The sequence below is a fragment of the Typopeltis vanoorti genome, chromosome 4, assembly GCF_054136105.1.
Source record: "Typopeltis vanoorti isolate ZY-2024b chromosome 4, IOZ_Tvanoo_1.0, whole genome shotgun sequence".
In the NCBI taxonomy this organism is placed as follows: Eukaryota; Metazoa; Arthropoda; class Arachnida; order Uropygi; family Thelyphonidae; genus Typopeltis; species Typopeltis vanoorti.
The window spans coordinates 111,227,389-111,241,401 of NC_143552.1; the positions used below are offsets into that span (position 1 = coordinate 111,227,389).

Consider the following 14,013-nt stretch of genomic DNA (forward strand, 5'->3'; position numbering starts at 1 on the left):
CTGATGATGCAAAATTGGGAAGAATTATAAGTAGCATTGCTGATGTTAATTCCCTTCAGGAAGATTTGAATAGACTTTTTACTTGGACAAAACAGTTGGGTTGTAGTTTTAATATCAATAAGTGCAAGGTGTCCCGTGTGGGGGCACCTGTAACCCCCATCGGACGCGTCCCCTGGTGGCAGATCAGGGAATGCTCATCATAGTTTACTATAAAGGTAGGGGGGAAATAAAATACCTCCCGCGGACCAACAGGATAGCACTTCCCTCATAGGCCGGTCTGGGGGGGCCTCGAGGGTGACAGCCCTACCACCAGACTCGGGTGCTGAAGGCTAATCCCCTGCACACCTTAAAATTTCACCCATTAAAAGAAATAACAAAGAGATAGCCGAACTGCCTAAATGGTTAACGACAAAGCGAGGAAAAAGTACATGAGATACGGAACATGGAACGTTAAAAGTCTATATGGAAAAGAAAACGAATTAATAGATGAATTTAAAAAAATCGAGATTGGATCTAATAGCAGTCACAGAAACAAAAAAGAAAGGTCAATGTTGCCAGAAAATGAAAGATGGGTATATACTTTTCTATTCAGGGGCCTAAACCCAAGAGAATGGGAAAAAATATTACTAAATGGCAACTAATAAATGAAAGGTTGTTGACAATCACTATAGATTTTAAATCAGACAACCAAGTATTCACTGTAATTGTTGCATATGGCCCAAACGATAATGCCAATAAAGAAATTAAAGATGAATTCTTCAAACTCTTACAAAAAACAATTGAAGAAGTTCAAGGGCATATCACACTACTAGGAGACCTTAATGGCCGGGTAGGGAATCAAGTAGATGAGGAAACGAAACAAGTGTTGGGATCAAAAGGAGAAATAACCCGGAATAATAATGGAGAAAGAATAATAAATCTTTGCCTAACAAATAATTTAGTAATAGCAAATACTATGTTCAAGCATAAAGAAATCCATAAGTTTACCAGGGAAGAGCCCAGTAGAAATGAAAAATCTATAATCGACTACGCCATCATAAGCAGATCATACTGGAAGTATACAAAAAATGCAAGAGTCTATAGAGGTCCTGAAATAGGCAGTGACCACTACTTATTAGTATTAGAAACAATCCATAAAATAAAAGTTGAAAAATGTAGAAAAAAGTAGCAAGGAAATAAATGTTAAGATAAAGAACTACAAACTAAAGAAAGAAGAAACAGCCATTGAGTATAAAAGTAAAATAGCAGAGAAGATGAAAGAAGTAGAAAAAGAGATATATGAAGACAAAAGATGTAGAAAACCTATGGTACAGGTTCAAAAACACTTCTTCTAAAAACAAACAAAGAAATTTGTGGTATATCATTAAATAATAAACAAAGAAACATAAAACACTCTGGTGGACTGAAGAACTAAAAGAAGAAATTAAAAAGAAAAAGCAATTATGGAAGAGATATATATAATATCAAAGCTGCAGGTTGATAGAGAACTATATCTATTATATAGAACGATTCTATATAATCATTCTATATAGAACTATATAGAACGATTTTCGGACATAATTTTCGACAAAATTTTAAAGGAAACCAAAAACTCTTCTATAGTGTTTTAAGAAGAATGAGGTCAGAGAAAGAATGCCCCATAAAGTTTATCAAAAATAAGGATGAAAAGTTACTCACAAATTCCGAAGACATCATGGAAAGATGGAAACAGTACTTTCAAAAATTATTGGAAGATGCAGGACATGGAAAAAACAGAACCCTAAGAGCAAGACACACAAGCAAAATAGAAAATCAGAGTGAAGAAATTCATGCAAATGAACTGTTAGCATCAATAAATAAAATAAAACTGGGCAAATCAGCAGGCCATAACCAAATAACACCAGAAATGGTAAAGAATTTAGGAACGAAAGCCATAAAATTTCTTTTACACCTATTCAATGTTGTATGGAAAAAGAAAATTATTCCCAAAGACTGGGAAGTAGCTATAATAATCCCTATATTTAAGAAAGGAGACAACTGCAAATGCGAAATAGAGGAATTTCACTTTTAAGCGTTCCAGGAAAATTATATGCCCATATATTTTAGAAGCGGGGAAAGGCTGTGTCCTCAGCCCTCTTCTCTTCATCACAGTAATGGATGAAATTTTAAAGGCATGCCAAACAAAAACAAAAAAAAGTTCCACCTAGGATACAGGAAACTGAAATTTCACAGGATTTCACACATGGCTTTTGAGATGATATACTGATTCTAGCAAATAGCAGTACAATATCGACATGTGAAAACAATATAGGAATTTTGCTTTTAAGCGTTCCAGGAAAATTATGCCCGTATATTTTAGAAGTAGGGCTTAGGAATCAAACAGCGGACACATTGGATGAAATGCAAAATAGCTTTCGAAAAAATAGAAGCACGCAGGATCTTATCTTCAGTCTTAGACAAATATCAGAGAAAACATTGCAGATGATGTAGTGATTCTAGCAAATACATCTGAAGATCTGCAGTACAATATCAATATTGTGAAAACCATAGAGGAATTTTGCTTTTAAGTGGTCCAGGATTTTATAATGATTATAAAAAAGAGAAGGTGAGAGGGGAAGAACCAGAAGTTATTCCCTAGAAGTTATGTAAAAGTGTGGTGAAGAGGGGTGTGAGGAGTAGATTTTTTATATGGAGAATTGGCGATGAATGGAATACATTACCAGAATGTGTTGTTAATGCAAGGAGTGTTAAGGATTTTAAGATTATATATCAGAAATATGTTGTCAGTTAAATGAACCTCCCATGATGAGTCTGCTGACTCCATGGAGGGTATAATGATGATAATAATTATAATGAAGCATTCTTCTATAGCAACAGTATATATTATTACATCTAAACCTACAGCCAATTATAGCAATAAAAAGAAAGAATATTATTACAAATTGTTTTGTCAATAAATAATGTGTATGTATATATATATATATATATATATATATATATATATATATATATATATATATATATATATATACACACACACACACACAGATATATAATGGAGAAAAAAAAGAAAAGAAATCAGGCATCAACTTGTGAACTGCATTAATGATGAAACCTGTTACTGAAGCATACAGATACAATAAGACAGATGTTAGGCTTAGAAGGTTATAAATATTGTTTATTTATACACAGTAGTTTGATGTTTGTCAGAGTCCAATATTTGATTCTCGACATAAACTGTTTCTGCAAAAACCAGTATGATGAGTGCAACCAAGTAATGTTATTCAGGATCTCTACTGAGCATGGACACTGTTCTAAAAATTAAGAGAGAGAGACCAAAATTCTATTGCATGCAATTATACTTAGACCCATTTTTCAACCCATCTGAACTATAGCCATAATTTTTTTTTTGCTAACTTAAAAATATAAATAATCAAATGCCTTTTTATTCCCTTATAGAGAGTAGGTGAGGCCTTTTAACCATAGCTAGCTTTTGGAGACTGAGTGGGCAGTTCAATCTCCACTGGTAGCCAATCAGAGATGGTTAGTCCATGACTATCACTAATTATAAGCAGCAACTGATGAAGAGACAGGCAAATAAGTGCTGCCATCTCTTGGTACCTACCCTCTAACAGTATATGTTGCTGTCTGGGTTCTATGGTTCGATTTTCTTGAGTTTCTGGGAGAAAAAAACCCATGCCAGAGATCGACTAACTCGGTAACCGGTCAAAGAAAGGCTTGGAAAAAGTTTCTCCAGTTGGCGACTAGACTTGAACTTAAGTCTAACTTTGGGCAGCCTAACACAAAGGATGCAAGCACAACTTTCACTAAGCTATACAGGCCTTTTTACTAATATTTGTCACTGCAAATTATCTGACAGACCAAAATTAAAATGATTTGCAACTTTTTAATAGAGATTCTCGGTATCAATTTTCATTAATTCCAGCTAATTAATAAAACAAGCAAACTTTTGTTTGTAAATCCTTTACTTGGGTAAAGGATTTAAAACCAAGAATCTAATTTCTTGGCATCATTAATTTATAGTATAACTATGTTAAAAAACTTTCAACATCTATCTTTAATTCGGAGTATTTTAATAATAATGTGTAACACCTTTTGACTACTTGTATATGGAAATATGACTTCTGCATTACTTCAACTTTCCTATCACTGGAATGCAACAGCCAGTGCATGAATGACGGTTGTGAATTTTCTTCTCGGTAGAACGTGTTAATCAAATATGAGAAACTCTGGTTTTGTAGTGTAGCTGCTAGATTAACTAGTAGAGACATGATCAAAGTTATTAAATTGCAGATTATACTGTATTTAAGAACAGCAGCACAGGTAAGTGAACTGTGATTGCAACGAGGGCGATTCACAGATTTCCTGGCTCTTCATCCAGAGAATCTGTGAGGGTGTCCAAATCTAACGCATTCATCATTAACGATTTGCGTATATACGCAAGTAAATCCTGCAAATATATGGATCTGAAATTGTTAGCACATCTATTTCAGATCCATATATATGCAGGATTTACTTGCGTATATACGCAAATCGTTAATGATGAATGCGTTAGATTTGGACACCCTCACAGATTCTCTGGATGAAGAGCCAGCACTTATTCTTGTAAATAAACTTCAAAGGCAGTTTAAGCTCAAATGGCCATCAAACATGATAGATCCTGACATTGCAGCTTCATAAAGAAACTCCTTAAGAAGTTCGAGCTTGAATGGCCTGGCTTCCTAAATCTTTACTCTTTACCTGAGACTGATGAAGATCAAAATGAAGACGCTCCTCAAATGGAGGAAAAATTAAATGTAGTAATCTCGGACTCTACTCATTCAGATCAAGGAGAGACGCATGCGTGCAAAACTCTCGCCTCGGAGTCAGCAAACGAAAATGGCATGGATGAAGATGCCCCCAACACAGATTCCTCTGCCTCCGCCAATGAAAAGGTGCCTCCAGTCATTCGTAGGGAAAAGCTGAGATGGACAGCCTTAAGAACCATCATGGCCAACCTGCTGATAAATTACTCCACTGCCAAGAACACAGAGGAGGGCATCAAAATTCAGCCTGCTACAGTGACTGACTATAGAAATTTCACCAAGGAGTTAGATGTAAGAGGTATACAATACCATACCTTCACACTTACCTCGGAGAAAAATTTAAAAGTGGTACTCCAAGGAGTATCAGAAGACATTGAAACAGCTGAAATAGCTGCTGACCTCAACATGCAAGATCTGCCTCCCATAAAGGTCAGCAGAATGTACAGATCAAACAAGACCCCTATGCCTCTGGCATTGGTGGAAATACACAATATCTATAAAAATATTTATAACTTGAAAACAATCTGTGGGCTTAAGGTATCACCGGAGCCACTTAGGAAGAGGGCCTCTTCTGGGCAGTGCCATAGATGCCAAAAAATTGGTCATGCTCAGAAGTTGTGCAAAGCTCAATACAGATGTTTAAAATGTGGTGACACCCACCCCACACACCTGCTCCAAGCCAAAAACCACCCCGGCTAAGTGTGCTAATTGTGGTGGCCCTCACCCTGCAAATTACATAGGGTGCATTTGTTACCCAAAAAACAGGCAAACTGAGTTAATCAATCAATCTACCTCATTATCAGAAACGAGAGCCCCAGAAGCTCAAGTTCACCAGGCTCCTATTAGTTTGAACAAGATGACAGGTTTGAATCAAGTTTGAACAAGTTGATTGTGGGTGATGCTCACCCACAATCAACTGAATCCCCCATGAAAATAAATCTTCAACACCAAACAAGAACATATGCTGACGTGGCCCACCCCAAAAAAGCAGTCCATGATCAGACTATGCCAAATCCACATTCAAATATAACAGCCATCATCACCTCTTCTCTTGAAAATATGTTACAGGATTTCAGTAATGCAAATCCATCACTAAGCACTACAAAAAGTTTCTTGCAGCAAACACAGTCCATTTTATCTGCACTCTCCAATGCATAGGGAAAAATTCACCCCAGATTCTCTAATGATTATTACATGGAATGCCAACGGCCTTAAAAATAAAATACTAGAAGTGCAGGAATTCAATGACAGATATAATCCGGATATATTATTAATTAATGAAACTCACCTGAGACCTGCTGACAATCCTAAATTCAAAGGATATCAATTTTACAGGAATGATAGGCTGGATTATAGAGGTGGTGGTACAGCCATCCTCATCAAAAATCACATCAACCATCATGCTGTAGCCATTCCTACAACCACTAATCTCGAAGTCGCAGGTATTAAAAATCTATGCTTCTTGTAACCCACCATCAAAAACATTGCTGATCACAGATCTGGATGCTATCCTCGGAGTTAAACTACCGGTTATTATCGCCGGAGATTTAAAAGCAAAACATCACGCCTGGAGCAGTAGGTCTATAAATAGGAATGTCAGCATCCTCTTTAACTACACAAGCTCAAATTGCGCAGCTGTGGCTGGTCCCTCAGTGCCAACTCGCCACAGTCCGACTGGCTCATCCGACATCTTGGATATAGCTGTCCTTCAGAATGTCAACCCGCAGTACACCCTGGAATCATTGAATGAATTATCATCAGACCACAATCCTATTCTGCTCCAACTAGGTTATCAGAGGGGACTTCCCCCTTCACCTTCATTCCCTGGGAAAAACTATCCAAAATGCTTCCAAACTACATTGATCCCGTCCCTCACATTAATTCCAAGGAAGAAATTGATTCTACAGTCAATAAACTTACTGATCAAATCAACAGAGCCATAGCATCTATCACCTCAAATTCAATTGCTTTTAAGCCTAAACGACTACCAGGTGACATAATGAACTTAACCAGGGAAAAAAATAAAGCAAGAAAAAGATACCACAACACCAGAACACCCCAACACAAAAAATATCTCAAAAAAATATAATCAACAAATTAGCCTCCATATCACCCCTGGTGATCAAACCATCTGGAAGTTCCTGAGAAACATCAAAAACAAAAACAAATCTCATCCTCCTCTCAAATCTGACATGAATATTGTTTACACAGATGCAGAAAAAGCCGAAAACTATAGCTAAAAATTTAGAAAAACACTGTAGCCCTTCTTATGATGATCTAATTTTCAATCATATTTACAAAGTCCACTGCCACGTCAGACATGTGTTAAAATGACCTGATACCTGTACCAGCCAACTCACACCTACTTCTCCAGCTGAAATTTATGATATTATAAATAATTAAAGAATAAAAGAATAAATAAACTTAAAGAATAAAAAAGCTCCAGGGCCTGATGGCATATCCAACAAAGTTATTAAACTGCTACCCCAAAAGGCCATCGTACATCTTACAACAATAATAAATGCTATGTTCAGGTTTAAGTACTTTCCCTCTGCATGGAAGTTGGCAGACGTAGTTCCTATACAAGCCTGGCAAGGATCCTCAGCAGCCTCAAAGTTATCGTCCCATAAGTCTGATTTCTAATTTGGGCAAAATAGCAGAAAAAGCTACCCTTTCCAGAATTCAACTTTCAGTAAAAAAATTAAACATCCTTCCTTTAGAACAGTTTGGTTTTTGCCAGTTTCACAGTACCACCCAACAAATTCATAGACTAATCGAATTCATTACCACAAGTTACAATTGGCACCAATACACCGGAGCAGTTTTTCTTAACTTAGAAAAGGTTCGAAAAATTATGGCACTTTGGACTACTATAGAAGTTGATTTTAGCTGCCATTCCATTAGATCTAGTCCAAATTATAAAGTCATTTCTTAGAGGCAGACGAATGCAAGTCAAACTAAATGATATATTATCTACCCAGCGACGAATCTTGGCAGGAGTGCCTCAAGGGTCCCTACTGGCACCGATACTTTTCACGATTTACATGGCGGACATTCCCCACAATCCAATGTCATCTATCATTGCCCTATACGCAGATGACGCAGCTATACTAACCAGATCTATTAAACTGCAAGAAAACTTGCAGAGATTAGAGCACTGGTTCTCGGAATGGAGATTGCAAGTAAACCCTCAGAAGAGTATCACCATGGTCTTCACTAAAAACTCAATATCCCAGAGATGACATCTTCCTATTTAATATCAAGATTCCCTGGAAAGCAGAAGCCAAATATCTGGGTGTACTGCTGGAAAGAAAACTAACCTTCAGTCCACATATAAAAGCCTTTTGCTATTCCTCTTATCAATAGGAATAGCAAGCTGGATACCAAAATAAAACTGCTCCTTTATCAGTCGATGATTCGACCCATTATTACTTATGCATCCCCAGCCGCCTGGAGCCACACCTCAAGTACAAATATCCTCAAACTACAGAGAGTGCAAAACAAATGCCTCCGCATGATCATAAATGCACCATGGTATATCAGAAATGTCCAACTAAGAAAGTGTTCAAACCAATTTCAACTTATGAATCTGAGGGCTAAGTTAAAGAAAAACAAAACAAAACAAAACAAAAAACAGCTTATTAAACACTAGCTACCACAAATATGAAAGTTCTAAGATATATTAGGGGCATTAACAGCAGAATCATATTAAAAATGAAAATATTAAGAAGGAACTTGACAGTGTTAGCATTTAAGAATGTGTAAACTGAGCTAATTTCAGTTTGGACAGTCACTTAATTATTGAAAAAAGTTGCAATGGAAGTGAGTAATAATGTAAACTTTTCATGTTGTACTATCATGGTGTACTGTACATCTCCATTGAAGAAAATTAGGAATTTGATGATAATGATTTTAGATGAAGCAGAATATGACGAGATCATGTGTTTCTACACCCATACTCATGAACAAGTTCCTGGTGCAATCTAGACTGCATATGTGAATATTCACAAAGCAACAGTTTCTGGGATACCTGTATTACACTTCTGGAATATTTGCAACAAGGTGGTGGTGGTGATAAGGATGAATAATGAAGAGAGACGTAACCTAGGCCGATCACTTAATGCATATGTTTAAATGAGAGCACATAATTTATCTTTTACATAATTTATATATATATTTAACAATGCATATGCACATTCAGCATGAACAAGAACACCAATCTAAAGGAAGCAAACTAAAAGTTGTTCCCTATAACATTTCTAAAACTGTTGTTACCGATGAGATATATGATCAGTAAATTACAAATATTAATTTGTTAGCCTATTATTTAACCAAAGAAGCAAGCCTGAAGTTGGTATTTATGTGTGGAAAGGAAGATACTCCCAATCAGTTTGTTTTAAAATCTACCAACTGCTCATGGAACCATGGGAAGCATTGAATATTTATTCAATAAGATTTTTTTCCTTGTCCAATTCACATCAAATGACAATTAATCATGACCAAAGAAAATCTTGATTAATGAGTAATGAATAAAAATAAAGTATAGCAATCTCTCAATTATCCAGTTGCAATGGAAAATAGATTTGATGGTGTATTAACTGAGGGTGCAGTTGAATGTATAGTATGAGGTACCAATTAGGTGTTCCAGTATTCAAGGACTAGTTAACCAAGGTTTAGTTGGATAATTGACAGACCAATGTGACTTACATGTATTCTCAGAGAATATACACTCTATTAACAAAAAAAAAAAAAAAAAAAAATTTTTTTCTTACTTCTTTATTGATGATCCATGGGCACAAAGATAAAACATTCAGAGAATCAAAATATGGATACAACTGATGAGATGGGGTCTGTGATAACAAAGAATACTGACGACGTGAGTATTTATCAGGAAGCCTGACAAATACATCTAAAAAAAGAGACAGAATTAAAAAATATATGCAAATCTAATAATGCCAAAAAAGTGTATTAAAAACACAAACCTATATAAGCTGAATATTCAAGTTTTAATAATCTCAGAAACTAGTGGCATATATTCATCACCATAAGTTTCCAAAATATATCCTAAAGGGGAAGTGTCGACTAGTCTAAAGCAATCACAAGTTTTTAAATTGCTTTGCACTTAATTCTAAGCTCTACACTTTTGATACAAGGATCACAGTTTTTTTTTTTTTTTTTTTTTTTGTAAATGCGATATAAATCTGGTGTGATAAATTATTTAATGGAAAGTTATGTATATAAAAGTGTGGTATAAGATTACATATTAAAAAAAAAATGTGCTGAGTTTATTTGGTCATAAACAATATACAGTTGACACATGAACAACGTGGGGGTTAGGGGTGCTGACCTCCTGCATTGTTCGAAAAGTAAAACTTTTGACTCCCCAAAAACTTAACTACTAATAGCCTATTGTTGACCAGAAGCCTTACTGATAACATAAACAGTCGGCTCTCCAGCCAAGAGACTGCAGGTTCGAATTGTGACTGTCCTACAAGCTCTGTGTGGAAAGGGAATCTGCGATCCTACCACTTATTCCAGCAGAAGACTTCACTCTCAAAACCTGGTAAGGTACAGGAGCGACTAGAGAGCATCTATGGAGTTCAAATGTGAAATATTTTTTTAGAGAAAAGAAAATGTTATTAAAGAAAATCAATAAGGAAGCGAAAATTCATTTACAGTATTGTACTGTATTTATCGATACTGTAAGTTTACATCATCTGTTTACAAGATGAATTGTATGTCTGTCAGTACCTATGTAATATTGTCTTATATGATACAAAAACAATAGGCATCAAAAATGAAAACATAACGTGAAAAATAAATTGTTCATATTTATTTACAGGTATAACGATTCATGTATTTGATAACTAAGATGCAGCAATATGATTGCTTTATGGTAGCCCAGCCTATACACTAACGAATGAATTATTAACTTTTTAATTTTTGCTAATTATTTCATTTAACTAATTAATGACAGTTAATTTTATGCAGTTATGATTTAACACTGAATGAGCCTCCAAAGCTCAGTCACCATAGACAAAGCCCTTTGGTTGGAAAGACCTGGGTTCGATTCCAGTCCATTAAGTGAGGAATCTTAATCTGGTCTGTTTCAACTAAAGGTGAGTTAGCCGGTCTCATACGGAGATGTCTCAGAATAGGCAAACTCTTCTACAGACCCCCCCCCCGGGCTCTGCAACAAGTGGGTTGGGATCGCACATGTAAATTTGCATCATGTAAAAGGCCGACCCCAAAATAGATTGGATAAAGCAGAAAAGGAAGAGGAAGAAGATGATTTACATTGCATCTTTACATTTGTTTATATTTCTCTCAACTGCAAATGGCCATGTGCAGTCTGTAAGTGTTTGTTTGCATATGTTTTGATAAATTTTCATTTTTTATAATAGATTTGTGTATACTTTATGGTAGTAAATGATAAAACAGACTAGCATCTACATATATTTTATGCATTCATAACATACCTAATTTTTTTCTTAATTTTTTCAATATTTCTAAGCTACATTGAAAGTTTATTTTTCACTTGGTTAGAATATAATAAATTTAGTATAATCCTTTATCCAAGTGTGAGCAAACAAAGTTTGCGCCTGAAAGTATCTTCAGGACTGGGGTAAGGTAGTGCAACACCAGGGCGACTCCTTGCAAAGGCAGAGCAAGCTACTATCATTCCTATCTCAGTATCTCCCATAATGCAAAACATATCTCCTTGCGAATATGTCTAATGTAATGCATTAAGAGAAGGGACACTACCCAGACTAGTTTTGACCTTTATTGAGGTCTCTTCAGTAGGAGCCAGGCCCAAGTGGAGATACCAGCCAGAAGCATTAGCAAGGTCATCTCTACCTATAGGAGTTGCCAAATGGTGTGCCACCTTTTTAATAGATTACTCTGGATTTAGAGACAGATATTGAAAGTTTATTTTTCACTTGGTTAGAATATAATAAATTTAGTTTAATCCTTTATCCAAGTGTGAGCAAGTCTGAAGATACTTTCAGGCGCAAACTTTGTTTGAGACCTCAATAAAGGTCGAAACTAGTCTGGGTAGTGGCCCTTCCCTTAATGCATAACATTAGACATATCTGCAAGGAGATGTGTTTTGCATTATGGGAGATACTGAGATAGGAGTGATAGTAGCTTGCTTCACCTTTGCAAGGAGTCGCCCTAGTGTTGCACTACCTTACCCCAGTCCTGAAGATACTTTCAGGCGCAAACTTTGTTTGCTCACACTTGGATAAAGGATTAAACTAAATTTATTCTAAGCTACATGATTCATAATATTTATATTTATATATAAAAAAACCACATATAAGTGGATCTGCATTGTTCAAACCTGCGTTCTTCAAGGGTCAACTGTATAATGAAACCTGACTGGTTTCACCACTACTACTTGTGGCTTTTTCTTGGTGACAATGACATAAAAAATACAATAAAAGGCCAGCATGAACTATAACATCAATTTTATAACATGAACTAAATTTTATTTTTTGATGCAAAGAGCTGGCAGACAAAAGAAAATTGTGTAACTTAGCAATGCTATATTTCCAGACGATAAAGTAATCATCTATGTATCTCCACCAAATTAAAATACAGTGTTGCTGAGTTACATGATTTTCTTTTGTTTATCAACTCTTTGCATCAAAAAATAAAATTTACTTTGGAAAACTGGAAAATGAAGGAAAGCTACCTTCATTAGATGTTTTAATTACCAAAAAAAAAAAAAAGCTGAAGGAGGCTTCTCACTTGGTGTATACCACAAGCCCACTCATACAGATCATTACCTGTACTCATCTTTTCCTTCATGGTTACATGGTGATCAGAATTCATTATAAAAATTATGGAAATTACTACCATGTTAGAGTAAAACTTCAGTTTTACTTATAACTGAATCACTCAATGTTTCGACCTTCACATTAAGGTCATAATCTGTAGTATACACATATATACAAAGAAACAATGCACTACAATCTACATGGTATGCTAAAGTTACATTGACTTGGTCAACCATTAAAACTATTGGCCTAACCTCTGGTGGAAAAAAAAAATACTACATTAACACTAGAGTCCTGTTATTATTTATTTATTTGGTTACAAAAATAAATTAAGCTAGAGAGCAGCATGTTCACACAAAGTTACTCAAATAAGTATACACATAAATTAAAACAAAACAGTATGGATGGTGGCCAATAAAAGCTGAAATAATTGCTTAGAGTCCTAAAGTCAGGGTTTGCTGGAAAACTTGAACTAAGTGGACTGAATGTGTGCCATCTAAATTCTTGGGATTTTTATGCCACCATTATTGTTAAGATTAGGATGGCTAATCAAAATTTTACAGGCTTCTTTAAATTTACGTTCATACTAGGTTTTTGTATGATGTAAAGGCCTGTTTCACCAAAATTGTTAAATTTAATGTGTCATTTGTGTTCTTTTCTACAGATAGGGATTGTACATACAGTTTCATCAATATAAGACAAGTTACAGGTATAATAGATAGGATAAACTCCAGGGTGAGCCAATGGGGGGGGGGGGGGTTTGAGAGGATCCTCAGAGGAGTTGAATATGCTTTGTTAATTTTACAGGTGGTTTAAAAGTAGCATTAAGATTATAATAGTGTAGAATTCTATTTATTTTTCTGATAACCCTTTAATGTATCGGATAGCTAGAGTTTTACTGATCTATATTACAGTATTTTTTGATGAAGTTTTATGAAGAACTTTATTGATAATATTTTTGCTATAGCCATTATTTATAAACGTATTGCTAATAATTTGTAATTCTTGTACTCATCCTCAATGCAACATATATCACAAAAACTAAGTATTATACATATGCTCAAAAAAAAAAAGGGGGGGGCAGTCTCTATCACAAGAGATGAAGAAAACTGAAATAAGAATTACAAACTCTACTCCATCTACTTGCTTGCAATGAATATTCAAAGAAACTAATACAAAACTTGCTATTCTCTACTCTTGCTCCACAGCAAAATCTCAACATTTACTACAGGAATTTTCAGTTTTCATCCCTTACATCTACCATCAGTAGACTGTCACTCAAGATCGCTAGCCTCCCCAAATTTTATGATATAAGAGTGGCTTTTTGAGTTTTACTGAGTTAATCTAAACAACCATTTCTACAAATATCCTGGGGTTATAATATTCCATGTTCTTGCAGCCTTTCTTACATAAGACAGACATCT

General features: G+C 35.3%; 1 protein-coding gene across 1 annotated transcript in view; it reads right to left on the minus strand.

The window, feature by feature from the left end:
- The window catches only part of PolrMT (mitochondrial RNA polymerase), a 603,530-nt gene that overhangs the window by 304,657 nt on the left and 284,860 nt on the right, over nt 1-14,013 (minus strand). The window contains exon 17 of the mRNA XM_090391417.1: nt 9,578-9,714. Within this exon, the coding sequence (XP_090247543.1) occupies nt 9,578-9,714 (137 nt within the window). The remainder of the gene's footprint in view (nt 1-9,577; nt 9,715-14,013) is intronic.